At 43.8% G+C, this 25,194-nt stretch overlaps 2 protein-coding genes across 5 annotated transcripts in view; one reads left to right on the plus strand and one right to left on the minus strand.

Annotated features, from left to right (window-relative positions):
* Positions 1-12,195, minus strand: part of ATP7B (ATPase copper transporting beta) — a 78,831-nt gene extending 66,636 nt beyond the window's left edge. The window contains exons 1-2 of one of the 2 annotated variants that reach the window (XM_043891745.1): positions 12,060-12,195; positions 11,333-11,437 (exon numbers count right to left, since the gene is read on the minus strand). In XM_043891745.1, coding sequence (XP_043747680.1) covers positions 11,333-11,386 — 54 coding nt within the window. In that variant the 5' untranslated portion in view covers positions 11,387-11,437; positions 12,060-12,195. Of the gene's footprint in view, positions 1-11,332; positions 11,438-11,799 lie in introns of both variants that reach the window. The other variant, XM_043891744.1, reaches the window with a different exon arrangement.
* Positions 12,196-12,358: 163 nt separating this feature from the next.
* On the plus strand, positions 12,359-24,600 carry ALG11 (ALG11 alpha-1,2-mannosyltransferase). Of its 3 annotated transcripts, XM_043891748.1 has the most exons (4): positions 12,359-12,500; positions 15,914-16,144; positions 18,853-19,784; positions 22,240-24,600. In XM_043891748.1, exons 1-4 carry the CDS (start codon positions 12,457-12,459, stop codon positions 22,530-22,532), a joined length of 1,500 nt encoding a protein of 499 aa, XP_043747683.1. In that variant the 5' UTR covers positions 12,359-12,456; the 3' UTR covers positions 22,533-24,600. The 3 variants fall into 3 exon arrangements, with proteins under 3 accessions (XP_043747683.1, XP_043747685.1, XP_043747684.1); XM_043891750.1 differs by lacking the exon at positions 12,359-12,500 and having other exon boundaries at positions 16,012-16,144; positions 19,136-19,784; XM_043891749.1 differs by lacking the exon at positions 12,359-12,500 and having other exon boundaries at positions 16,015-16,148.
* The last annotated feature ends 594 nt before the right edge of the window (positions 24,601-25,194 follow it).

Consider the following 25,194-nt stretch of genomic DNA (forward strand, 5'->3'; position numbering starts at 1 on the left):
AGAAATGTCTGTTTAGTTCTTTGGCCCATTTTTTGATTGGGTCATATATTTTTCTGGAATTGAGCTGCAGGAGTTACTTGTATATTTTTGAGATTAATCCTTTGTTGCTTCGTTTGCTATTATCTTCTCCCATTCTGAAGGCTGTCTTTTCACCTTGCTTATAGTTTCCTTTGTTGTGCAAAAGCTTTTACATTTAATTAGTTCCCATTTGTTTATTTTTGCTTTTATTTCCAATATTCTTGGAGGTGGGTCATAGAGGATCCTGCTGTGATTTACGTTGGAGAGTGTTTTGCCTATGTTCTCCTCTAGAGGTTTTATAGTTTCTGGTCTTACATTTAGATGTAACATATTCTCCTAGCCCTCATATTGAGGGTCTCTGATCCAGGGGCCCCAAGTAATAGTTGGAGGAAGCTGTGGCACTCATAGGAGCTCAGACAACCATTTGTAAATTAAAAGCTTTTAGATGGTTAGAAAACCCCATTATACAGTTACAAATGTAAGGCAAAATAGTCATCAAAATGAAAAGTCACATTATGTCCATAGTTACATCAGTCCATCTTAGGGTTGTTAGATGTTTAAGAAGTTTAAGAAGAGGCATCACATGCGATTGTTGAAGGTATTTGAAGACTTGCTGCATAGTTTAAAGTTAGGAATTGGACCGGGCAGGCCGCCGTGCTCAAAAAATAAATAAATAAATAAAAAATAAAAATAAATAAAGTTAGGAATTGGGAACAATCGTGATCAGGTGTTTCATTTTCCTTCTCAGGAAGGAAAGTGGAAGGATTTAAATTTCCACAAACTTTGAGCTTAGTTACTGGTCCTTCTAACAACAATGACTGATATTTAAGAAGTTTACTATCTGTTATCCAAATATTAACCTTAGAGTTTAAGATTCCACTCACATCATGAGAAGTCAGTACAGTAAGGTTTTGTCCATTAATTATTTTTAAAGCTTCAGGTGCTAATAACGCCATTGCCCCAATTACTCATAGGCAGTGGGGCCACCCACGTGCAATTACATCTAATTCTCTGCTTAGATAAGCAATAGGTTGCTAGTGAGGCCCTTGGGGTTGTGTTAAAACTCCCAAGGCCATACCTTTTCTTTCAGTGACAAACAAGTTAAATTCTGACCCTGTGGGCAAGGTCAGAGTGGGAGCTTGCAGACAGCAGTCTGAAGAACCTTAAAAGCCTTTTGAGTATCTGGAGACCAAACCAGTTTGTCGGTTCGGGCCTGCTGGGTTTCAGCTGTAAGTTTATATAAAGGCCGGGCAAGTTCCCCACAACCTGGAATCCAAATAGGACAGTAGCCTGTAGATTCCCCAGAATCCTCTCAATTGTCTTATTAAAGTCATAGGTAGGGGATGGTTCAGTATAGGTTTAATTCTCTCCGGGCCTATGGCCCTAGTCACTTCTGATATGGTTAGGCCCAGATATCTAACAGATTGTTGACAAAGCTGAGCCTTTTCTCTTGATGCCTTGTAACCACAGCCTGCCAGAAAGTTTAGGAAGTCTTCTGCTGCTCGTGAACAAGCTTCCTCTGTCTCAGCACAGAGCAAAATACCATCTACATATTGTAACACCACCGCTTCAGAGCTATTAAAGTTTTGTAGATCCCGTGACCAAACTATGTCCAAATAAGTGAGGACTGTCATGAAATTCCTGGGGCAAAACCGTCCAGGTTAACTGAGAAGCTGGCTGCGAAGGGTCTTCAAAGGCAAATAGAAATTGACTTTCCTCTGCCAAAGGCACTGAATAGAAGGCATCTTTCAAATCAATTACTGAGAAATATTTGGCTCATTCAGGAATTTCAGACAATAGAGTATAAGGATTAGGCACCACAGGGTGTAAAGGACTACAGCCTCATTTATTATTCGTAAATCTTGAACTAATCTCCATTTACCATTTGATTTCTTTATACCCAAAATAGGAGTGTTGCATGGACTGTTACAGGGAACTAATAGTCCCTGCTCCTTTAAATTCTCAATGATGGGTTTTAACCCTTCTTTAACCTCAGGTTTCAGTGGATACTTCTCATGTGGAAATAAGTGAGGGTCTTTGAGCTTGACAACCACAGGAATAGCATTTTGTGCTTGACCACAGATTTTCCATCAGCCCATATTCTAGGATTTACATTTTGTTCAACTAAAGGGAGAGAAAGGGAGGGCTCCATATTAATGAATACAGAGGCATGGACCTTGCTCAGTATATCCCTCACCAAAAAAGATGAGGGTGATTCTGGCACAATCAGAAACTTGTGTGAAAACAGCACAGAATCCCAGTTGCAAGATAAAGAATAACTGAAATAATATCTTTTGGCTCATCCAGACAGTCCTATTATGGAAGTGGATCGGGAAGAAAGTGGGCCAGGGGCTTCAGTAAGCATGGAGTAATTTGCCCCAGTATCTAAAAGGAAACTGACGGACTGGCCTCCCACAGTTATCAATACCTGGGGTTCCTCAGGTGTAATTAGGATGGGAGCTCGTGTGGGGACCCCCGGGCACCTTCAGCCTGATTGTCTTGAGAGTCCGACCCCTGAAACCTACGTCTCTGGGGGCAGTCTCTCTTCCAGTGTGGTCCTTTGCAGACCAGACATGGAGCCGGGGGCGGCTTAGATGCCTGAGGGCAATCCCGCTTGAGATGCCCCTCCTTTCCACAGTAATAGCAAGCCCATCCCTTTTCACCTGGGTCCCTCTGGGCATTTCTCTCAGGCTGTTTAAGAATGGTTCTCATAGCCATTGTGAAGGCTTCCGCCTGTTCCTTTGTCTTTCTCTGCCTTTCTTTTCCTCATACTCCCTTCCATAATAGACTGTCTGAGCCAGTTGTAACAGATTATCTAAAGATTGATTTGGTCCATACGCCTGTATAGCTTACAGTGGATATCTGGAGCCGAATGAATGAGAAATCTATCCTTTAAGATCACTTTTCCTTCTTCACTTTTGGGATCAGTCTCAGTGAATCTGCGAAGGGCTCCTCTCGGTCTATCTAGGAATTTACCAGAAGCTTCCTTCTCCTCCTGTTCTATGTCTGTCAATTTGCCATAGTTAAAGGCTTAGCACGCGCTTGTCTGAGTCCTTCAAGAATACATCTGACAAAATGACTCTGATCCCATCTTCCTTTCACTGTGTTGTAGTCCCAGTCTGGTTCTGTAGCTGGGACGGCCTGATTTCCCAGTGGGGAGGGCGGTCCTCCCTCTTCCCTACTGATTCATTACCAAGCCATTCATCTCCACAAGCAACCGCTTTTCCCAAAACTCAAGACTCAAGTCTTTGAGTCGGGAGTCAGCGTTTGTCCCAGGATATACATCGCATCCTTCCAAGTAAGGTCATAAAGCAGAGTAACACCTTTAAAAGCTCTAATATATTTTTCTGGCTCCTCTAAATAGTCTCCCATCCTCCTTGATTTTTTGTATTTCTTGATAAGAAAAGGGCTTATTAACTCTCATAGACTGATTATTTCTCCCAGTGGGTGCTTCATGAAGAGGCAACAGCGTCTGTGGCTGGCTGTTCCTCAGTCTCTCTTTCTGCTCTATGCATATGATCCCAGGGATGGATTGGAGAAACCTGCTTTTCTTTATCTCTTTGTCTCCTGTCCTCCATCTCATCTAGCAAAGTAGGAGCTCAGGAGGGAGCTGAAGGAGTCACACCCAAATCTATACCCTTAGGACATAAGTCTGGCATATTTCGCAGAGAGAAAAAGGGCAACACATATGCTACTTCTACCCATTTCCCTTGTTTTCTACAGAACCGGTCTAATTGTAAAACAGTATTATACTTAAGAGATCCTCCAACTGGCCACCATTCACCGTCCTCCAGTGGGTACCGCGGCCATGCAGTATCACATAGGAAGACCAGGTGTGTCTTCTTTAAGCCCTGGGGATCAAATCTATCCCAGTTATTCAGGATACAGTTCAAAGGAGTGAGGCTGGAATTGTTAGCTCCCATCTGTGACAGAGAAAAAAAGCGACCAGCGCCGTTTTCTACCGGAGGCGTCCCTCCCTGCTCTAGATGGGGGTATAGACAGACTTCACACCAAAGCTTTCCTTCCCTGGTCGGACTTAAGTCTGTCCCTTACCGACGCAGGCGACCTACTCGGCCCTCCCGGTTCCGCCACCGAGATGGGGTGGGGATGCACCAGGGGTAGGCCTGACGGCATCCCTGACTGACGTCCAGCTCCTCACCATTAAAACCTTGCTTGCCTCTGATGCCACCTGGGGTGCAATCAGAGTAACCTTCCAGAATGCCTCCCAGGCTAAACCGCTGGGGGAAACGTTAGTCACCTGAGTGCCTGTGCACGACCCTGAGTATATTCCTAACCACAGTAAGACCGATATAAACATGAGACTGAGATGTTTCTTCCAAGCGTCAGCACACCAGCATGAGCCTCCTCTTATCCACTAAGAGCGTTACCAAAGGAAGAAAAATATCCCTTGTAGTTCCGATCTGAGTAACCTTTAACCTCAGAGATGCTCTTGGAGCTAGAACTCCATCTAGTTTCCAAACTTTCCATGCCTAGCAAGGCTAGGTGCTTCCTGACTACCAACCCAAGTTTGGGAACCTAAGTCATAGTACGCAGTAACAGATCACAAGTCCCTTGAAAGTCTATGATCCGATAGATTAGGTTAGTACTTCTAGTTTTCAAGGAGTTATGAAATGGTCAAAGAGACCAAAAAGCTTGGCAGAGAAAGGAGAGTTCGGTCCACACGCTTTGCCCATTTCTAATTGGTTCCCGAAGGAGACGTTGGGTGCCTCTTGGCATTGGCAGTTCGGTATAAACCCTCAACAGGTTTCTGCCATAAGCCATATGAGGTTACCACGGAACCGCAGAGCAGGGCTCCTCACTTGCTCCGCGCAGGGCATGTCATTCATTCACACAAGCACACCGTAGAGTTAGTAAAGTACAGCAGGAAACATGTTCGCTAGGAGAACAAAGAACTGGAGCTCCAAGCATCCTCACCTTGTCCTGAAGGATCCCGGACGAGCCCCCAAGATGAAAGGTTGTTGCTGAATCACACAAAGACGTCCGGGTTCTTGGCCTCCGGAGGAGAAGAATTCAATCCGGGGCCAGAGACGAGGCTGGATCGCTCAGAGCTTTTGTGTAATAAAGTTTTATTAAAGTATAAAGGAGATAGAGAAAGCTTCTGACATAGACATCAGAAGGTGGTAGAAAGAGTACCCCCTTGCTAGTGTTAGCAATGGAGTTATATACTCCAAAGAATCCAAAGAATGTCTGGAGGTTGTAAAGACCTCACCAGACCTACTCCCATAATTTACATTTTAAGATAACAGAATTGGCCAGAAGGTTTAATCCAAAGACAGTCCTCAGGCAGGATACATCCTTGTAAAGACCAGACCTACTCCCATATTTTACATTTTAAGATAACAGAATTAACCAGAAGGTTTAATCCAAAGACTGTCCTCAGGCAGGATACATTATTGTTATATAATCCTAAAGAATGTAGAGGGGGAAAAAAAAAGTTTGTCCTTTCTTCCTCCTTGAATATTCCAGACCTCTCTCTCCTTGGGGACCCCTAGACTTCTTATCAACCTGCCTAGGAAATGACTCTCACTATCTACGCTATGCTATCAGTGAACAGTGCTCATGTCACTGGCCTATCCCCATGCTTGCAATGGAGAGGAGAATGCATGTCAGATAAAAACACATTTATAAAGCCAGCATGCTCACACCCCTGTAATGTATTCCCCAGTTACAACAGTATCAGATGTGCTCTGTGTTGGGGCTGCCAGGATAACCACCGGCCTCTGACATTAGGACGCTCAGGAGTGTAGACTCCACAAAAAAAGGGGCAAAACAGCCGTCTCCCAGTTCCTCTTTAGGCTCTTCAGCCACCTGCAGTCTGGCTGGTGCTGGTCATTGTCCGAGGCCTCTAGCAAGGTTCCAACAGCTCCACTCCCTTGAGGAGTGTCTCAAACTCTCCTATCTTGGGCATAAAGTCCGAACTCCTGATCTGAAAAACTGGGCCTTCCATAATCACTTTCCAAGCCACTCACAGCCTCCCAAATGCATCCTTCCAGTCCTGTCCTCTACCAGCAACATCCTTCCTTCCAGTCCACTGTGATTCCGGCCAACGCCCACTCCTCCTCCAAGACCCCACTCCTCCAAGACCTCACCACTGCCTCCAGAGCACTTTTGCACCCCTCCCTCCCAGGAGAGGCCGATCACCCTTGTCTGTGCGACCTACCCTGTGAGGACACCTCTGCTCCAGCACCTATGACTGCCGGCTCCAAGAGCACAGGGCGGACCTCTGTTCATCTCTCCATCCTCTGCTCAGCCCCCGCAAGTGAACAGAAGGTGCTCCAGTGTTCGTGGCCTGAAGGCCAATGGCCAGGTCACAGGCCACCTCCTTTTCAGGGAGGGTCACTGCTGCCCCACGGGAGGCCTCTGAAGAGAAGACCAGGGGAGGGGATCATGGTCTAATTCTTTACTCAAGATCCACTGTGGTGCACCTACTATGTGCTGTGCAGAGTAGTTTTTAAATGATTCTAACCTGGTACCTACTTTCAAGAAGTGCAGAGTTGCAAAGGAAAGCTCTGTTCAAAACCATATTGCAAAGAAAAGTTTGATCAAAGGCAAGTGGTATATGACCAATTGTCAAGTAAGTTTGGAAGAAAATACACATCTGAGAAAGCGAGAAAGGCCAAGTTGGGACTCAATCCCACATCTGCCCCTTACCAGCTGCAGGACTTCCAGCGAGCTGCCTAACTTCTCTCTGCCTCAGTTTCCGCATCTGTAAAGATGATGAACCCTGACCTTGTGTTCTACCTCTTCCGCCACCTCCCTCTGCTCCAGCCACTCTGGCTTTCTTATTGCTCCTCAGACGTTCAGGTCACTCCTAACTTAGAAGCTTGACACCCCCTGGTTCTTCAGCCTAGAACACTTTGCCCCAAATCTGAATCATTTGGGTCTCCACACAAATGCCACCTCCTCCAAGAACTCCCCGATCACCTGCTTAAAAGAGGTCCTCCACTTCCATGTCATCCTAATGCCCCTCCCCTGATTCATGTACTTCGCCACACCTCTCAGCATCAGAGTAACACTATTCGTTTACTCTTCTTAGGAACATTCATGACTCATGGGTTTCCCTGGTGGTGGTTCAGACAGCAAAGAATCTGCCTACAATGTGAGGAGACTGGGTTCAATACCCTGGAGAAGGAAATGGCAACCCATTCCAGTATTCCAGTATTCTTGCCTGGAGAATTCCATGGGCAGAGGAGCCCGGTGAGCTTCAGTCCATGGGGTCGCAAACAGCCAGACACGACTGAGCAACTACACACACACACACACACACACACACACACACACACAGACACACGACTCATGGGAAGAGGTCAACATACCAATATTATCAGAAATTTGGAAGAAATTGATTCCAACCCTCAAGGATGACTTTGAGGGGTTCAAGACTTTAATGAGGGGAGTAACTGCAGATGTGGTAGAAAAGCAAGCGTGAGTAAGTGAGTGAAAGTCGCTCAGTAGTGTCTATACAGCCATGGAATTCTCCAGGCAAGAATACTGGAATACTGGAGTGGGTAGCCTTTCCCTTCTCCAGGGAATCTTCCCAACACAGGGATTGAACCCAGGTCTCCCGCATTGCAGGCGGATTCTTTACCAGCTGAGACACCAGGGAAGCCCAAGAATACTGGAGCGGGTAGCCTATCCCTTCTCCAGCAGATCTTCCAGTCCCAGGAATTGAACCGGGATCTCCTGCATTGCAGGCGAATTCTTTACCAGCTGAGTTTCCAGGAAAAAGCAAGCAAAGCAGAATTAAAGGGGAGCCTGAAGAAGTGACTGAATTGCTGCAATCTTATGATAAACTTTCATGGAAGAGGAGCTGCTTCTTATGAATGAACAAAGACTGTGGTTTGTTCCATAGATGTAATCTACTCCTGGTATAGATGCTGTGAAGACCCAGTGAAATGACAAAAAAAGGATTTAGAATGTTACATAAACTTTATCAAACTAGTTGATCAAATCATGGCAGGGTTTGAGAGGACTGACTCCAATTTTGAAAGAAGTTCTCCTGTGGGTAAAATGCTATCAAACAGAGAAATTGTTCATAAAAGGAAGAGTCGATCAGTGTGGCAAACTTCACTGTTGTCTTATTTTAAGAAATTGCCACAGCCACCCCTAACCTTCAGCAAACACCACCCTGATCAGTCAGCAGCCATTAACGATGAGGTATTGACCAAAACAAAACAAAAAAATGCTCAGACTGAGAGTTGTGAGTTATGTTTCATGTGGGCCTACAATGAGATAGCTCTAAGGAACTGCTGCAAAGTGGGGGAAGTCAGGATATATATATGATTTTAGGGAAAGGGGATACATGCAGTTAAGTACACATCTTTCGAGAAGATTGCTTGCTGCCAGTCACATGGAACAGAGGTCTCTACTAATGATTTTAGTGTTTTCCCAGGTATGAGAAGATCCAAGAAACTGGGCTCATAAAATCTGAAAATATCTAACTATCTGAAGGCCTGTTCTGCTAGTTTTCTGAGAGCACAGAGTACCTCATTCCTGATCTCTGCCCTGAACTCTTTTCAGGGTGTGCTGAAGGGCAACAGTTGCAGGGGCTAGTGGCTTCATACTTGTAGAATCATGTGGCGAGTGACAATTCTTAGCTGGTAGCGGCAAGACCCTCCACTGGCAAAAAGGTTATGACTCACTGAAGGGTCAGATGATGGTTAGCATTTTTTAGCAATCAAGTTATTTTTAAATTAGGATGTGTACACTTTTTAGACAAACTGCTATTGTACACTTTGTTGTTGTAGTTCAGTAGCTCAGTCGTGTTTGACTCTTTGTGACCCCATGAATGGCAGCACGCCAGACCTCCCTATCCCTCACCATCTCCCAGAGCTTGCTCAAACTCATGTCCATTTAGTCGGTGATGCCATCCAACCATCTCATCCTCTGTTGTCCTCTTCTCCTCCTGCCTTCAATCTTTCCCAGCATCAGGGTCTTTTCCAATGAGTTAGCTCTTTGCATCAGGTGGCCAAAGGATTGAGCTTCAGCATCAGTTCTTCCAAAAAATATTCAGGATTGATTTTCCTTAGGATTGACTGGTTTGATCTTGCAGTCCAAGGGACTCTCAAGAGTCTTCTCCAACACCACAGTTCAAAAGCATCAATTCTTCAGCATTCAGCCTTCTTTACAGATGACAGCATGGTGTAAACACAACTTTTATATGTACTGGGAAACCAAACAATGTCTGTTGCTTTACTGTGGTGGTCTGGAACTGAAGCGCAGTATCTCTAAGGTATGCCTGTACTGAAAAAAACTGTCAAATAAATGGTGAAGATGAGAAAATACCTACATCAAAAGGTTTTGTGAGGACTGAATGAGCGTGAACAGAGAGGAATGGAACGTGCTCAAACACAGGGCTCAGCACATAGGAAGCTCAATCATGTTGGCTGACAGTGTTATCAATGGAATCCAGAAGAGGGTGAGGCAGGCATGAACAGAGACAGTTACAGAGTGTCAGGAAGAGGCAGGTCTTGAGCTTGATCTGGAGAGATAATGATTTTTTTTACTGGACAGAGCAGTGAGGGCACCCTAAGAGTTTTAAGTCTCCTCTATGAGTTGCCCCTCCCCCACAGGTGTTCTCCCTGCTCCTCCATTAAATGCAGAGTCATCCCAGTAAGATCCAACTATTGAGCAGCCTCTCTCTGCCCATCCATAATCCATTTTTCCTTCCTTTCTACACAACCAGGGCCTAGATGAATTTCACCCCAAACGGTAGTCCAATAATGCTGTCCAATGAATTTCAGCAATGTGTAGGAAAGGCACAGTCTACTCTTCAGATCAGCAAGCCTGGCCTAGGCGTCTATCCTGGGCTTCCCCGGTGGCTCAGCAGTAAAGAATCTGTCTGCAGTGCAGGAGATGCAGGAGACTTGAGTTCAATCTCTGGGTCAGGAAGATCCGCTGGAGGAGGAAATGGCAACCAACTCCAGTATTCCTGCCTGGAGAATCTCTTGGACAGGGAAGCCTGGGGCGGGGCTACAGTCCATAGGGTTGTAGAGAGTTGGACACGACTGAAGTGACTAAGCACAGGTATCTATCCTAGAGAAATACTCAAAGGTCAGCATGAAAAATCACATACAACAATGTCCACTACAGCATGATTTGTGAGAGAGAAAAAATAGAAGCAATCAGAATGTCTACCCATGGGAAAAGAAGAAATACACTATGGAGCATCCATGCTGTGCAGAGGTGAAACTAAGTTTCACAGACACTTATGTACTAACATGAAACAATCTCCAAAATATACTGTTAGACTGGAACACACACACACACATACTACATGATCTCCTTAGGTAAAACACACACACACACACACTACATGATCTCCTTAGGTAAAACACACACACACACACTACATGATCTCCTTAGGTAACACACACACACACACACACACTACATGATCTCTTTTAGGTAAAACCTTCACTGGTGGCTCAGATGGTGAAGAATCCACCTGCAATGCCTGAGACCCAGGTTCAGATCCCTGGGTGAGGAAGACCCCCTGGAGAAGGGAATGGCCACCTATTCCAGTATTCTCTCCTGGAGAATTCCATGGACAGAGGAGCCTGGCAGTCTACAGTCAGTCCATTGGGCAAAGAACTGGACACAACTAGGCGTTAATACTAACAAATATTCTAAAACCACATACACAAGAACCTAAGGATTTCTCTGGAGATACAGATATGCATTAACATAACAGGTATGTGAACACCACTGCATTTCCTTTTCCAAAACTGTGCCTGAGAAATGTTAAGTTTTCAGTAAGTATTTGCTGAATGAATGAAGACCTATGAACATGAGCAGAAAAACACTGGAAAATAGATTTGTTTTTCTTGCTAAATATTTGTGTCCTGTTTTTAAGAGACCACACTAAATTACTTGCATAATTTAAATGAATTCAAAATAGTTCTTCAAAAACAAACAACAACAACAACAAAACACCACCACAGGACCTGGATAGACCATGAAGGGGTCGATGCACCAATGCTTGACGAACTTTTCAGGACAGCTAATTTACTCGAACTGGGCAATTAGGGATCTTACAAAACAACTCAACTCTCACTTTACCTCTCCAGCATCAAACTCCTCAACATCCGACGAACAGAAAAGTGTTGGGTTTTAAACTGTTACTGAAAATCAGTTATTAGCACGCCCTTTCTAAAGGGTGTTCTCTAACAAACCACGCGCCGAGGAGTCTCCCCCGCGCACACCACGCGCCGAGCGCAGCAAGGATGGTAGGTGAGCGCCGAAGGTCCTCCAGGCAGGTGTGCGCACACAGCACCCCGGGAAGGTAACTCACTCTCCGACTGGCCTTTTCGCGATCTGTAATCGGTCTCTCCTCCTCTGGCTTCATCTCGCGGAGGAACTAATTTCTTCTGTGATTCAGCTCGGAGCCCAAGGTCACCTGGTCAGGGGAAGAGAAGCGCGGTGTTAAAACGCAGGGAGAGTAGGAGCGCGCCGTGGGTGGCATCCTCGTGGTTCGGTTCTAACCCAATCCGGCACCTGCATTTCAGAGGAGGAATCTGCAGCTCGACCCCCACCGGCTAATTCAAACTCGCGCGCCACTCCGCCCCTGGCCCTGGGGGGCGCAGGGAACAGAGCTTGAGGGGAGGGTGGGCCGGAGACCCTCACCCACACCCGGAGACCCTCACCCACACCCATAGACCCTCGCCCACACCCGGAGACGGGCCTGTCGGTGCCCGAGTGTCCTCGGCCGAGTTAAACCCAGGCAGGGCGGGCCCGTCCCCCCTCACGGATCTCCGCTACCTCCTGGACCGGTGCGCTCTGGCCTCGGTCTGTCTTCAGCCTTGGGCGTGTGCCAAGGGAGAAAAGGAGCGAGGTCGAGCCGCGTAGACCCGGGCCGGAGATGCAGATCCCCAGGCTCGCCCACTGCCGGCCAGGAAGGTGCGGCGTGGCGGGGGTCACCGTTGGGTCCGTTCCGCGCAGCTCCCTCTGGGGCTCCGCGCCTGACTCCAGGGCGCCGCGGATCCGAAACGCTGCAGCTGCTGCGGCTGTGAACTCCGCACCTGGAAAATCGATCCCAGACGCGCAAGAGCCTCCCATTGGTTTCTGACCGGCGGCGGGGCTCTAGAATAGGGGCAGGGGCGCCGGAGCGGGGGCTTCGGTGGGGGAGGGGGCCGAGGGCGGGTGCACCGACTGTCCATCACAGGCCACGCCCTCCCCATGCCCAACTCCCCCCACGGCTCCGCCCACGAGGGGGCCGGGACCCAGGACGCCACGCGGAAAACTTGTCCACTCCCTTGGAGATTCTATTGGCTGGAGGGCCGTGGGAAGCTACTACAGGCAGCCAATTGAGGTGCACAGTCGACCCCGTGTGGGCGGGGGGAGTGCCGCAAGGTTCCTCAGGAGCCAATAGAGAAGAGGAACGACGAAGCGCTTCCTGAGTTCGAGGGTCGGCGGAAGATGGCGGCTGCTGAAAGGGGTTGGTTCTTGTGCGAGTTATTGAGGTGAGGAGCGGGTGGTGTGGGCTCGCAGGCGTTTTCTATACTGCAGTGCTACTTGTCTGCCCAATGCGACTAATGTGTGCGGGCAGGGGCTTTCTTTGTCATGAATTTAAGCTGTTTTCTCAAGGCCAGTGAGCTTTCCCTTTGGGGTCTTGTGGATAGACGAGAAAGTTGAGTTGAAGACCCGGTTTACCGCGTTTATTTTCACTGCCTCACTGCTCTCTCAGAGCTCGCTTTTCCTCTTTGGTTTAGCTTTTTCTTTCTCTTGTGTTCACTCCAATTAGCCTGTTAAAAATTATTCATATTCGTTCCTCATTTTCCTTTATGATTGAGCCACGAATTCATTCTCCATTCTATCATGCTCTTTTTGGTGAAGAAGAAACCGGATCTTCTGTTATCTTAGTTTGCCCTCTTTCACTCATCGAAACTATCATTGTTAATGTATGTCATTTTAATGTCAAGTTTCTGTTGCGTCCTCGTCTTGATTTTCCTTTGATTTCTTTTCTGGTTGATGTAAATGTAGTTATATAAGATATTTCCTGTGTGCTCTGCTTAGTTGCTCAGTCGTGACCGACTTTCTGCGAGCCCGCCGGCCTCCTCTGTCCTTGGGGATCCTCCGGGCAAGAATACTGGAGTGGGTTGCCATGCCCTCCTCCAGGGGATCTTCCCAACACAGGGATCCAACCCAGGTTTCCCGCATTGCAGGCGGATTCTTTACCGTCTGAGCCACCAGGGAAGCTACCTTTTTGTCTTTATTGCATAGATAATACATTGTGGGGGTTTTTTTTTTGGTAGAAAATAGGAAATAGATGTGCAAAAAATAAGTCTTCAGAAATGCTACAATCCAGAGATAAACTATTGATAACTAATTTGGTGAAAAACTCCCAGACCCTTTTCCCACGTTTGTTGTTGTAATACTACTGTATTTTGTGTGTGTTGACTTACACTAATAAAACAGAAGACTTAGTGTATTCTACCTACACAGCTCTTTTAACGCCTATGTATTTTTGTTCAGGTTGAAAATTTATCATTAATATGATAGCATCCTGAATAGCAGTGTATATGTATTCTCTCCAGAATTCAGGTATTATTTCTTTTTCACTTTTGTCCCCCCTACTTCAAATTCTGTAATGATTATTTAAAACATTCCGACAAGAAAGTCTACTTTCAGAGCCTTCATATTCTTCTCTGCTGTTTGAAATATCCTTAACTCCCTGCTTTGCACATGATAATGACTAAATAAAAATTTTGCTGAATGGAATGACTCACTGTTGATTACACTTACCTTTTTAAGGTCTTGTGCTTAAATATGAATAAATATTTAATGACACATTTTAGTTACATTTAAACAAATTCTACGTGGGTAGTTTTGATGTACAGGTACGGTAGGATGTTTGATAAATTTCTTAATAGAAGCTGTATGTGTATCTTTGAAACTAACAGATTGAAAACAAGAACTGGGTTAGCTTTAGTGATTAATATGATTTTTTTCTGGTTGTAAGTTGAATAGTTCAGTTTGAAAATTCTATCACATTTATTTTCCCATTTAAGTCATTTGAAGAAAATGTCATGGAAATCTTTGGATTCTGTGAGTCAGCAACATTTTAAATTAAACCGCTTCTTGTCTTATCCTAGGAAAGGAAAGCTAACTGTTTAAGATAATATTGCTTTCATGAACTGATATATTCCAAACGTTAAGTGGCTAGTCTTACCACTTCTGTCAAACTTTTGTCCATTTCTTCCCAGCAGTGGTTCTTAAATTGTGGTTCATTGTGGTTCGTAGGCACCTTAGAGTCCCTAAGACCCTTTCAGCGACTCCTCTAAGTAAAAATTATTTTTATATAATGTTAAGATATAATGTTTAGAGGACACAGTTTTCGTTTTGTTGACATTTGCACTGATAGTGCAAAAGTCTTGGTGGATAAAACCACTACTTAGCACAAATCAAGGCAGTGTTCTCAAACTGTACTAGTAGTCATTGTGTTTTTCACCTCCATGCACTTGATAAAGCCAGTTTTTCTTTAAAATGTCCTTGAGGAAGCAGTAAAAATTATTAATTTTGTTAAATCTAAACTCTTGAGTACATATCTTTCTACTATTCTGTATGACAAAATGGATTGAACACATACTCCATACCGGAGTAAAATAGTTGTCTTAAGGAAAACCTCTTGTATGACTGTCTGCATTGCAAGGTGAAGTAGACATACTTTTTAGAGGACACAGTTCTTATTTGGAAGAACAACTGACAGACAAACCATGATTCCTTTGACTCGGTATTTAGTAGGTATTTTCTGGAAAATGAAGGAATTGACTCTTGCTTCAAAGAAAACAAGTGACTGGGACTTCCCTGGCAGTCCAGTGGTCAGGACTCCGCACTTCCACTTTCTGGAAGTGTTCAGAGATCCCCCAAGCTGCGTGGCAGCTAAGAAAACAAAACAAAACAAAAAAATAAGTAACAGGTTCAGAAACATTTAGGGAAGCAGTGGTTTCAGGGTCATGTAACCAGATCAGACATAGAACTCAGAATAGAATTGGAGACATCTAAGTTTCCTCTTCCCTCAAAAATTGTTCTACTTGAGGTGAAGTGAGAGAAGATAAATGATTTAGTATCTCACCAAACTTTGAACTGTGGAATATTCACCATTTGGAAGACATATTTCTTTGGATTACATGTTGTCATCTTGGGGTCAGATGCCATTCCCAGTCATATCTTATTTAGATTAATGATTAAATTTATTTTAATCCTTTAATACATAATACATATACTGAATTAGGAGAAAGGTGGATCAACATTGATGTTTACTGCTGATTAAAAAGAAAAAGTACATTGACTTGCCAGCATGCTGTGGAATTAAAGAGGACTTGCACTTTTGACATTAGATATTTTGTAAAATTTGTAGAATTTTAATAGCTGAGTATTTTGTTAGACTCACAAGCAATAAAATTTTCTTTCTTTGCTACTAATATATAAAACAGTTATGTGAAACTAGACTTCAATTTGTAGCCTGTCATTTTTTACTATTATTATTTTTATTTATTTATTTTTAATTGAAGGATAGTTGCTTTACAATGTTGTATTGGTTTCTGCCATACATGAATCAGCCATCTGTATACATATGTCCCCTCCCGCTTGAACCTCCCTTCCACTTCCCACCCCATCGCACCCCCTAGGTTGTCACAGAGCACCAGGTTGAGCTCCCTGCATCATACAGCAAATTCCCACTGGCTGGCTATTTTACATAGGTAACGTATATGTTTCACTGCCACTCTCAACTTGTCCCACCCTCTCCTTCCCGTACTGTGTCCACAGGTCTTTTCTCTATGTTTTTGTCTCTATTGCTGCCCTGCAAATAGGTTCATCAGTACCATTTTTTAATGACATGATATCCATTTTCACCATTCCCCTCTCGTTTCAGGTTTTTTTATTCATTACTTTTGCCCGGGCTATTCGTATTTGGAACTTTGTGTGTGTGTTTACTTATTGTCCTTTGGCGTTTCCGACTGCTGGTACAGAGAAAGAAAAAGTCAGCATCATCTAGCAAAACTGGAAAAAATCAAACGGTGATTGCATTTTTCCATCCATACTGCAATGCTGGCGGAGGAGGAGAAAGAGTGTTATGGTGTGCCTTAAGGGCTCTACAGAAAAAGTAGGTATGCATCTTCCTCAGCTAATTTGGTATATTATTACTGTTTTTAAAAAATCCTTACCCAGAATGTGTCTTTTCTAATACCTTATTCCTAGCCAGGGACTCCTTTTTAAAACTATTCTTTAGCAAGGAACCACTTCTTTCATATGCCGACCTATCTTATAAGATCCTATTGAAGGGCTTCCCTGGTGGTCTAGAGGTTGAGAATCTGCCTGCCAGTGCAGGGATCACGGGTTCAACCCATGGTCTGGGAGGTTCTCACATGCTGTGGAGCAACCGAGCCCTGTGTGCCGCAACTTACCGAGCCAGTGCTCCAGAGCCCCCACGCCGCAAGTACTGAAGCCCGCATGCCTGCAGCCTGTGTTCTGCAACAAGAGAAGCCGCTGCTGTAAGAAGCCCATGCACCGCAAGGACGAATAGCGCCCCCACTAGCCACAGCTGGAGAAAGCCCGTGTGCAGCAAGTAAGACCCAGTGGAACCAAAAATAAATGAATAAATAAATTTTTTTTAATATCCCATTGAATTTTATCTTTACCATTGATATGATAAAGAAACAGTATCTGCCCTTTTATGGCATAATTTAGTGGGGATAACTGATCACCTTGTGGAGACATATATCAACTGGTATGTGGAGGAGATTGAATAATAAACAGAAATAGACCAAATACTATGGAGTGTTTTAATACTTTGAATACTTTTAGTCAGTGGTGATACACAGCAAATATTCTCTATGAAAGCATCTATTTGATTCTGATTTTCATATCATTACCAGTTGGATATCATTACCAGTCTTAAGTAAGGTACCATGTTATTTAATAGAAAGAATTTGGTTTTACACATCTTTTAATGTTTTAGGCTTCCTTCTCCCCACTCCAGTCCCACACGAAACAGCATAGCAAAACACAGGTTCCATTATTGTTTTATCATATAAGGAAGACTGTTATCTCTCCATGGTGACCCTACTTCCTGGCACACACCCTTCATTCAGTTTCAAAGTCCTCATGAGTAATGCCCTCAGCTTTCTGTTTCTCTATTCTAAGCCCCATCTTGGCTTCTAGCCACCGTTTCTGTGTGTCCTCTGCCATCTCCCATAACTCGCTAAATGCGGAGAACTTTCTTAAATCCTATATTAACCCCACCTCCTTGAAGCCTGCCCTGCTCTAGCCCCTGCTCTTCTTTCTTTCTCAGGGCAGTGTGCATTAGCCTTGTCTCTGGATTACTGAACTTGTGAGAGCAGTGGTCAGGTGTCAGGAGATTTGTACTCATATTCACCCGCAACCCCTGTTACTCCTCCAGCTCACTAACAAGCAAACAAACAAAAATCCAAATAATGAGTACGACATGGAAGATGCTTTTGCATCTTTCTCTTGCCACTTTTTGTCTCTCATCTCTCCTCACCCCTCTAACACATACTTTGCTCTAGCCTACTGAACTCGGGGCACATACCTTTTTAAGATTCCTTGTCTTTTCATCTAGTGTTCCTTTTTTTCCTGAAACAACCTGTTTCTCCTTAGTTAGTTCCTACAAATCTTTCCTGACTCAACGCGAGATCCAGGACACTGGATTTTCATTCAGTCTCCCCATTCTCTGTATGACTCAGAGAATAATTGTAAATACAACCAGAGTGCGGCCAAAGTGTTAAAATCACAAGAAGGTGTTTTTCCATATTTTCATTATATATAATTGTGATGCAGGCTCAAGGCCCAGCTTTTAAAACCTTTGTGCATTTCTCAGATTAAAACCCTGAGTAAATGTTACGTGGCAGCCTGGATGGGAGCGGAGTTTGGGGGAGAATGGATACATGTGTTTGTATGGCTGAGTCCCTTCACTGTTCACGTGAAACTGTCACAACATTGTTAATTAGCTATACCGAAGTACAAAATAAAAAGTTAAAAATAAATAAAGAGATGATAGGACAAAAAAAATCCCTGAGTAATGCTTTAGCATTTATGATCCTGTCTGAAGGTACCTGTGTGCTGTGCTGTGCTCAGTCGCTCGGTCATGTCTGACTGTGCAACCTCATGGACTGTAGGCTCCTCTGTCACTGGGGGTGCTCCAGGCAAGAATACTGGAGTGGGTTGCCATGCCCTCCTCAAAGATACTTTTAGTGAATGTTAACTACCTTTTGTGAATGTTAACTCTTGTTTATGAATATTTTATTAATATTCTATTACCGGCTCAGTGGTAAAGAATCCTCTTGACAGTGCAGGAGATGCAGGAGATGTGGGTTCGATTCCTGGTTCAGGAAGATCCCCTGGACAAGGAAATGGCAACCCACTCCAGTATTCTTGCTTGGAAAATTTCATGGACAGGGAGCCTGGCAGGCTATAGTCCTTGGGGTTGCAAAGAGTTGAACGTGACTGAGCACAGGCTAAATCATCATTTTAATACTGAGAAAGTTCTCAAAATAACATTTTTGAACATTTCTTAAGAATGAAAATGCCTCATTTATAAATCAGCTATTTTGTTGATGTCTGCTATATGCAAAACCCTTAGTAGAGGGAATAGCAAAGAACTAGAAGTTTCCTTTGGACGACTAACGTTTTAGTTGTAGGGCAGTGAAAGACCCAGGTAGAGTGGAGTCTTAAAATCAGTGGAAAACATTTTTTTTTAGTCTGAAAATAAGCTTGTTTATGATCATGAGAAAAATGATCTACAATGCTTTGCTTGTTTTCACCTAAACTACTGAAATTCTTACCTTATTTTAGGTATCCAGAAGCACTTCATGTTGTTTATACTGGCGATGCCGACGTCAGTGGCCAACAAATACTGGAAGGTGCTTTCAGAAGATTTAACATCAGGTTAACTCGCCCAGTGAAGTTTGTTTTCTTAAGGAAGCGCTACCTTGTGGAAGATTCACTCTATCCTCATTTCACACTGCTGGGCCAAAGTCTGGGATCCATTTTCCTGGGCTGGGAAGCTCTGATGCAGTGTGTTCCTGATGTTTACATTGATTCAATGGGCTACGCTTTCACACTTCCTCTGTTTAAGTATCTAGGTGGTTGCCGAGTTGGAAGCTACGTTCATTACCCCACCATCAGCACGGACATGCTCTCCGTCGTGAAGAATCAGAATGTGGGATTTAACAACGCAGCCTTCATTACCAGGAATCCTTTTCTCAGCAAAGTAAAGCTCATCTACTACTATTTATTTGCTTTTATGTATGGGCTTGTTGGTTCTTGCAGTGACATCGTCATGGTCAATTCTTCTTGGACACTGAACCATATTCTCTCACTGTGGAAGGTTGGGAACTGCACTAATATTGTTTATCCACCTTGTGATGTACAGACATTCTTGGATCTTCCCTTACATGAGGAGAAGGCAACCTCGGAACACTTACTGGTTTCAGTTGGCCAGTTCAGGCCTGAAAAGAACCATCCTTTGCAGATCAGAGCCTTTGCTAAATTGTTGAATAAGAAGGAGAGTGAATCTCTTCCTCCACTTAAACTTGTGCTCATCGGAGGTTGTCGTAACCAAGATGATGAACTCAGGGTAAACCAACTGAGAAGGCTTGCTGAGGACCTCGGAGTTCAAGAAGACGTGGAATTTAAAATAAACATTCCGTTTGATGAGTTAAAGAATTACTTGTCTGAAGCAACAATTGGTCTGCATACCATGTGGAACGAGCATTTTGGGATTGGTGAGTTTGTGCTGTAAACAATTTGTGGTGGTGAGATGAGATAACACATTTTCGGTGGTTTTGAAAAAATAATTGTACTCTGATTTCATCCAGTCCCCTGTCTCTTCCCAGAGTCCACCAAGTGCATGTTCCTCATTTGAGACCCTGTAAAACATATACCCTCCTGGCTCAGACGTTAAAGAATCTGCCCCCAGGGCGGGAGACCTGGGTTTGATCCCTGGGTCAGAAAGATCTGGAGAAGGGCATGGCAACCCACTCCAGTATTCTTGCCTGGAGAATTCCTTGGACAGAGGAGCCTGGCGGGCTACAGTCCATGGGGTCACAAAGAGTCAGACATGACTGAGCAACCTAACACAAAACATTTAACCAATGATCATATTTTTTGACCACTCACTGTATGGTGGTTACTTTCAAGGTCTTTACAAGTATTATCTGATTTAATCCTCTCTAGGACTTTATAGATATTATGGTCACTTCCATCTTATCAACGACACAGAGAGTTTAGAACTTGCCCAGTCCCACAGTAATAGAAGAGGGCAGATTCTAATCCAGACAGCGCCCACAGCGCTCTTAACTCCCACATTTCTCTCCACACTGCACCCCGTCTGTGTGCTGGTTTAGATCCCTGGGCCTCATCCTAGCCCCCCACCCAGGGGCCACATCAGGATCCCTGGGTGGGCACAGGCGGAGATGCGGTAAAGCCTCTCGGGTGGTTCTGTTGTGCCCCAGGAGCTGAGAACCTCTGTCCCCAGGTGGGCTTTTCCCAGTCACTTTTTTGATTCTTCTATTGATTCTGGTGGTTCTTTTATTATTTGATGCTCTATTGGAATGGCCTCAGGTGTTGGGTTTGGACGACCGTGTTAAGGGTGGAGACTTTCACCCCGAGAGGCAGCCAAGAGCAGAGGCCGGTGAGGCGCTGAGTCTCGCGCACGTGGAGGGGAATTGGCTGTGGGACGTGTGAGTGTATGTCCAGCAGCTGTAGCACGTGTGAGTCTGAAGTAAGGGGAGGGGCCTGACCTGGGAACAGAGTGAGGACTTGTCCAGTGAGTGACCGCAGCCCTGTGGCCGTGGCCAGGATGGCACGGGAGAGTCTGGAGAGCCAGAGGCTGCCCGGAGTGTAACAGCGACAGGTCACAAGTTGGCAGAAGAGCGGCTAGCGAAGGAGAAGAGGGGGAACACCAGGCAGAGCAGTCGTGGAAACTACGAGAGGAGAGGGTTGAGGGGAGAAGGAGAACAGCGAAGATTTCAGTGCTGCTGAGATGCTGGGCGAGATGAAGATGTGGTGGGCGCCCTGGGTGAGAGTGGTGTCAGTGGAGCAGTGGGCAGAGGGCTGGGGGCGGTGAGGGAGCCCCGAGTACTGGTGAGCCGGCGGAGCTGGTGAGCTCAGACCACGCTGGCCCAGAGCTATCTGCAAAACAGAGACGGAAGGAGAGACAGTGCCAGGGGACGGCGTGTGACTTGGAGAGAGGGTGGGTGTGTGTGCACGCACTCACAGGGGCTTTGCTTTTATGAGTTTGAACTAGCTTAAGTGCTGATAGGAAGGGCCAGTAGAGAGGGAGAAGTGGAAGTTTCTGGAGAGGGTAAGACTGATGAGGTCAAAGTCTCTTAAGACTTTGTCTAAGTATAGAGGAATGGTACGCAGCCTTGAACAGAGAATGGTGTAATTCATATTTTTCAAATAAGAGTTCAAATCAAAGCATTACCAGAAGATTCTGTTCTGTAGAGATTTCACCAGTGTTGAAGAGAGTTGTGATGGTTTCATTTTTCTCCCGTGTGTTTAGGATGATAGCAGCTCTGTACCTTCCTTTGGAGAAGTAAGAAAGCAGTCACCTAAATCATTTGCTGAAGGGCTTAGTTCTTTCTAGAAACATGGGTAAGAAAGGCAGGCCAGATTTATATCCTCAGCTATATCACTGGCAGAGACTAACCAAAACTTTGATATAGTTCAGTGCTGCTTTTGGGCACATAATTCTCTCAAATTTGCCAGAAATCCAAACAGTAACATAAACACCAGCCTTACTTAGAATGTGTCACTAAGATGGCTTACTTTCTTCCTTTTTTTCTCCTAGTGCTGTAATTTGAACTGTTAACATACTGGGTTTTTTTTTTTTTTTTTAATCTTTTTTTACACCTTTTATCTTTTAATATCCATTATCTACCATCTTGCTAATAACATTCTCCAGTCTTTGTTTTATTATCTGCAAGTTTTTTTTTAAGACAATTCTTGCGACTACTTGTCTGTTTTAATAAAGAACAAAGCAGCATTATTATGAAGCCTTGAAAACTGAAAAACTTACATTTTATTTTGCACCAGAGAAATTAAATGAGTAAATTTGGAGAGACACAGGCATTTACTTAAATTGCTCGAGTCTTTTTAAATTTGTAAAGGGTTCTGCTCGTCTTTGTTCTTATAAGCACATTCAGAGACTTAAAAGACTTGATTTCTGTTCCTTAGGAATTGTTGAGTGTATGGCAGCCGGCACGATTGTCCTCGCACACAATTCGGGGGGCCCGAAGCTTGACATTGTTGTTCCTCACCACGGCGAGAGGACTGGATTCCTAGCTGAAAGTGAAGAGGCCTATGCTGAGACTATGGTTCATATTCTTTCTATGTCTGCGGAACAGAGGCTCCAAATCAGAAACAGTGCCCGTGCGTCTGTAAGCAGATTCTCCGATCAGGAGTTTGAAGAGACATTCCTATCGTCTGTGGAACGATTATTCCAAAAATGCCACACCTGTACAGATTAAAGATGTTTTGTATAAAATGGTTGGATACCTTCATATGTTAGTATTTTTCTAAATTCATTCCTTGTTGTGATAAAGTTAGTCTTATCCTGACTCTTTTGAAAAGACCCTGATGCTGGGAAAGATTGAATGCAGGAGGAAAAGGGGAAGACAAAGGATGAGATGGTTGGATGGCATCACTGACTCAATGGACATGAGTTTGAGAAAACTCTGGGAGTTGGTGATGGACAGGCTTGGCGTGCTGCAGTCCATGGGGTCGCAAAGAGTCGGACACGACTGAGCAACTGAACTGAACTGAATTGATGCTTACGCAAGGCCCTTGCTTATCCATAAGCAAGGCCCTCAGCAGTATGTACATATAGCTAAGGTATTTATTTCAATGGAAAAAGGCAGAATTACCTAAATGGGAAAGGTAACCTTATATAGTGTAAATGTAAAAATTTTAGATTAGGGTTTGGGCTCAAATTCTGAAAGAAAAGAAACAATTTTAATTTTGGTATAATTCATTATTTTAAAAATTCTATTTGTCAGGTTACTTTAGAAACTAGGAAAGAGAATTTCCTTTTAGAAAAAACAGAAATGTTGAAAAAAAATGGATGACTGATAATTGATTAGTACTTTTTAAAGTCATTTAAGAGGTCAGAACATCGCAATAAGTTATTTTTCAGATGGTGATGATGTAAATGGGGAACCATCCACATGGTCTCTAATCAGCATCATGCGTTGTAAGGTGACGAGGTGGCAGTTTGCATAGAGCACCGGACTAGCAGGAAGAGTAGCTGGACCTGACCTCAGCTTCGTCATCTACAAACGTCTGACCTTTTGATGCAAAAGCTGCTCCTTAATTTTTCTGAGTCTCAACTTCTTTCCCTGTAACCTGGAGCTGTATTGGCTGTCCTCACTGCCTTTCATAATTGTAATGAAAACAAAACACGGAAGGTATGTGAAAGTACTTTAAAAATTATGAAGTTACTTTAATTAAAGGTAACAATATGTGGTAAATGTCTTCTGTACTCCTATCTTTATCAGTGCATTATGGCCCTAGGTAAATTCTTGTTACTAAGCCAGTAACTAGGAGTCAGTATAATTTAACAGGACTTTTATCCTGAATAACTGGTAACCAGCATGGAAAAATGAATATATGTGTGTGCAGATATGGTTATTGAGAGCTACAACTTTCAGCATTTGCTCCACACATAATCAGTTCCTTCTAGTGCAGTGAACTGACCTTCATAGTCTTACACATCTTCGTCTCAGGGGCATATGAAAGAGGTAAACTTTTCCTTTCCAGTCGCCTCTTGTCCATTCATGGAGTCAGCCAGCTTCATTATCTGCTTACAGTTACATCGTTGATTTGTCTGCAGGCCCTCTTCTGTCATCAGACCAAAAAGCACCAAAACAGAGTCCAGGGATGTTGACGTACCAGAGTACGCTTGTGCTGGAGATTATTCAGTTTAGAAAAGAAAAACTGGTGGAAACTGGAGCTGGAAGGAGCCCTAGTCTCGTTTCTCTTATTTTCAAATTTACAGAGAGGAACAAGGTAAAGAGCTTCAGTTCCATCAGTATCCCAGAGGTATTTAATGACAATCAGGATTATCACCTGGATGTAAAAAGCTCAGTGCTTTTCCTTCTCTTATTATTCTTCTTTGAGATAAGATCCATGACCACTGCCCACTCAGCCTACCCATCCACCCAAGGAAAATCATGGGACTAAAGATAAAATGAACAGAGCAAAAGTAGAGGATGTAGTAAAGGAAGAAAGGATTCTGAAATTTCACAAAATATTATTTAAACTCCTTTCTTCAAAATGGTTTTCATTTATCACAAACATTTCACTAAAAATACAATGTGCATATGTTAGCGTGTTCTCCTTCAGTGTTCCTAATGCAGTAGTAAATGTTTGTTTCTGAATACCTGATATGAAGAATGGCAAAGCTACTGTCTGTGGAGAAACTGAGTTTTGATTCTGATAAGATGTTGCTTTTCATGGTCCAAACATGCTGTTTTGAACCCACAGCACTGGTGATTCACATTTTATTTCTAGTTGTGCATAATAAACTATATTTACATATTCTTTGTATAGTAATCTAGTTGTATCTTAAATATAATATACATTTAATAACTACAAATTCTATTTGTATCTAAATACGATTAAAAGAAGTGGTTTTATTGTCTTTCTTTAACCAGTATCGTGCCATTATAGTCTCCCAGTTCACATAGTCTCCCACCCCTCACATAGTCTCTCAGTTGTGAATTATTTATTACCTGCTGAAATGGCAACCCACTCCAGTATTCTTGGCTGGAGAATCTCATGGACAGAGAGGAACCTGGCAGGCTACAGTCCATGGGGTTGCAAGAGTCAGACACAACTTAGCAAATAAACCACCACTACTATTTCCAAGTACCCGCGCCAAGAATATTTTTTAAAGAAAAAAAGTTTTTAAAGGCAAAACAAAAACTATCTTGTCTCATGTACCCACAAGGAAAGTAGATGGTCAGATTTAATAGATTTTTTAAATGAATATTTCAGACATGTAAAATACTGCAGAGCTTCATACACTTTAATAATTTCCAGGATAATTTCCAAAGTCATATTCTAGACAAAATGACGAGATGGGGGCCAGTGTGATTATCAGCACTTTCAGAATATTGTGTATTTAATTAT

This window comes from Cervus elaphus, chromosome 30 (assembly GCF_910594005.1).
Source record: "Cervus elaphus chromosome 30, mCerEla1.1, whole genome shotgun sequence".
NCBI classification, from domain to species: Eukaryota; Metazoa; Chordata; class Mammalia; order Artiodactyla; family Cervidae; genus Cervus; species Cervus elaphus.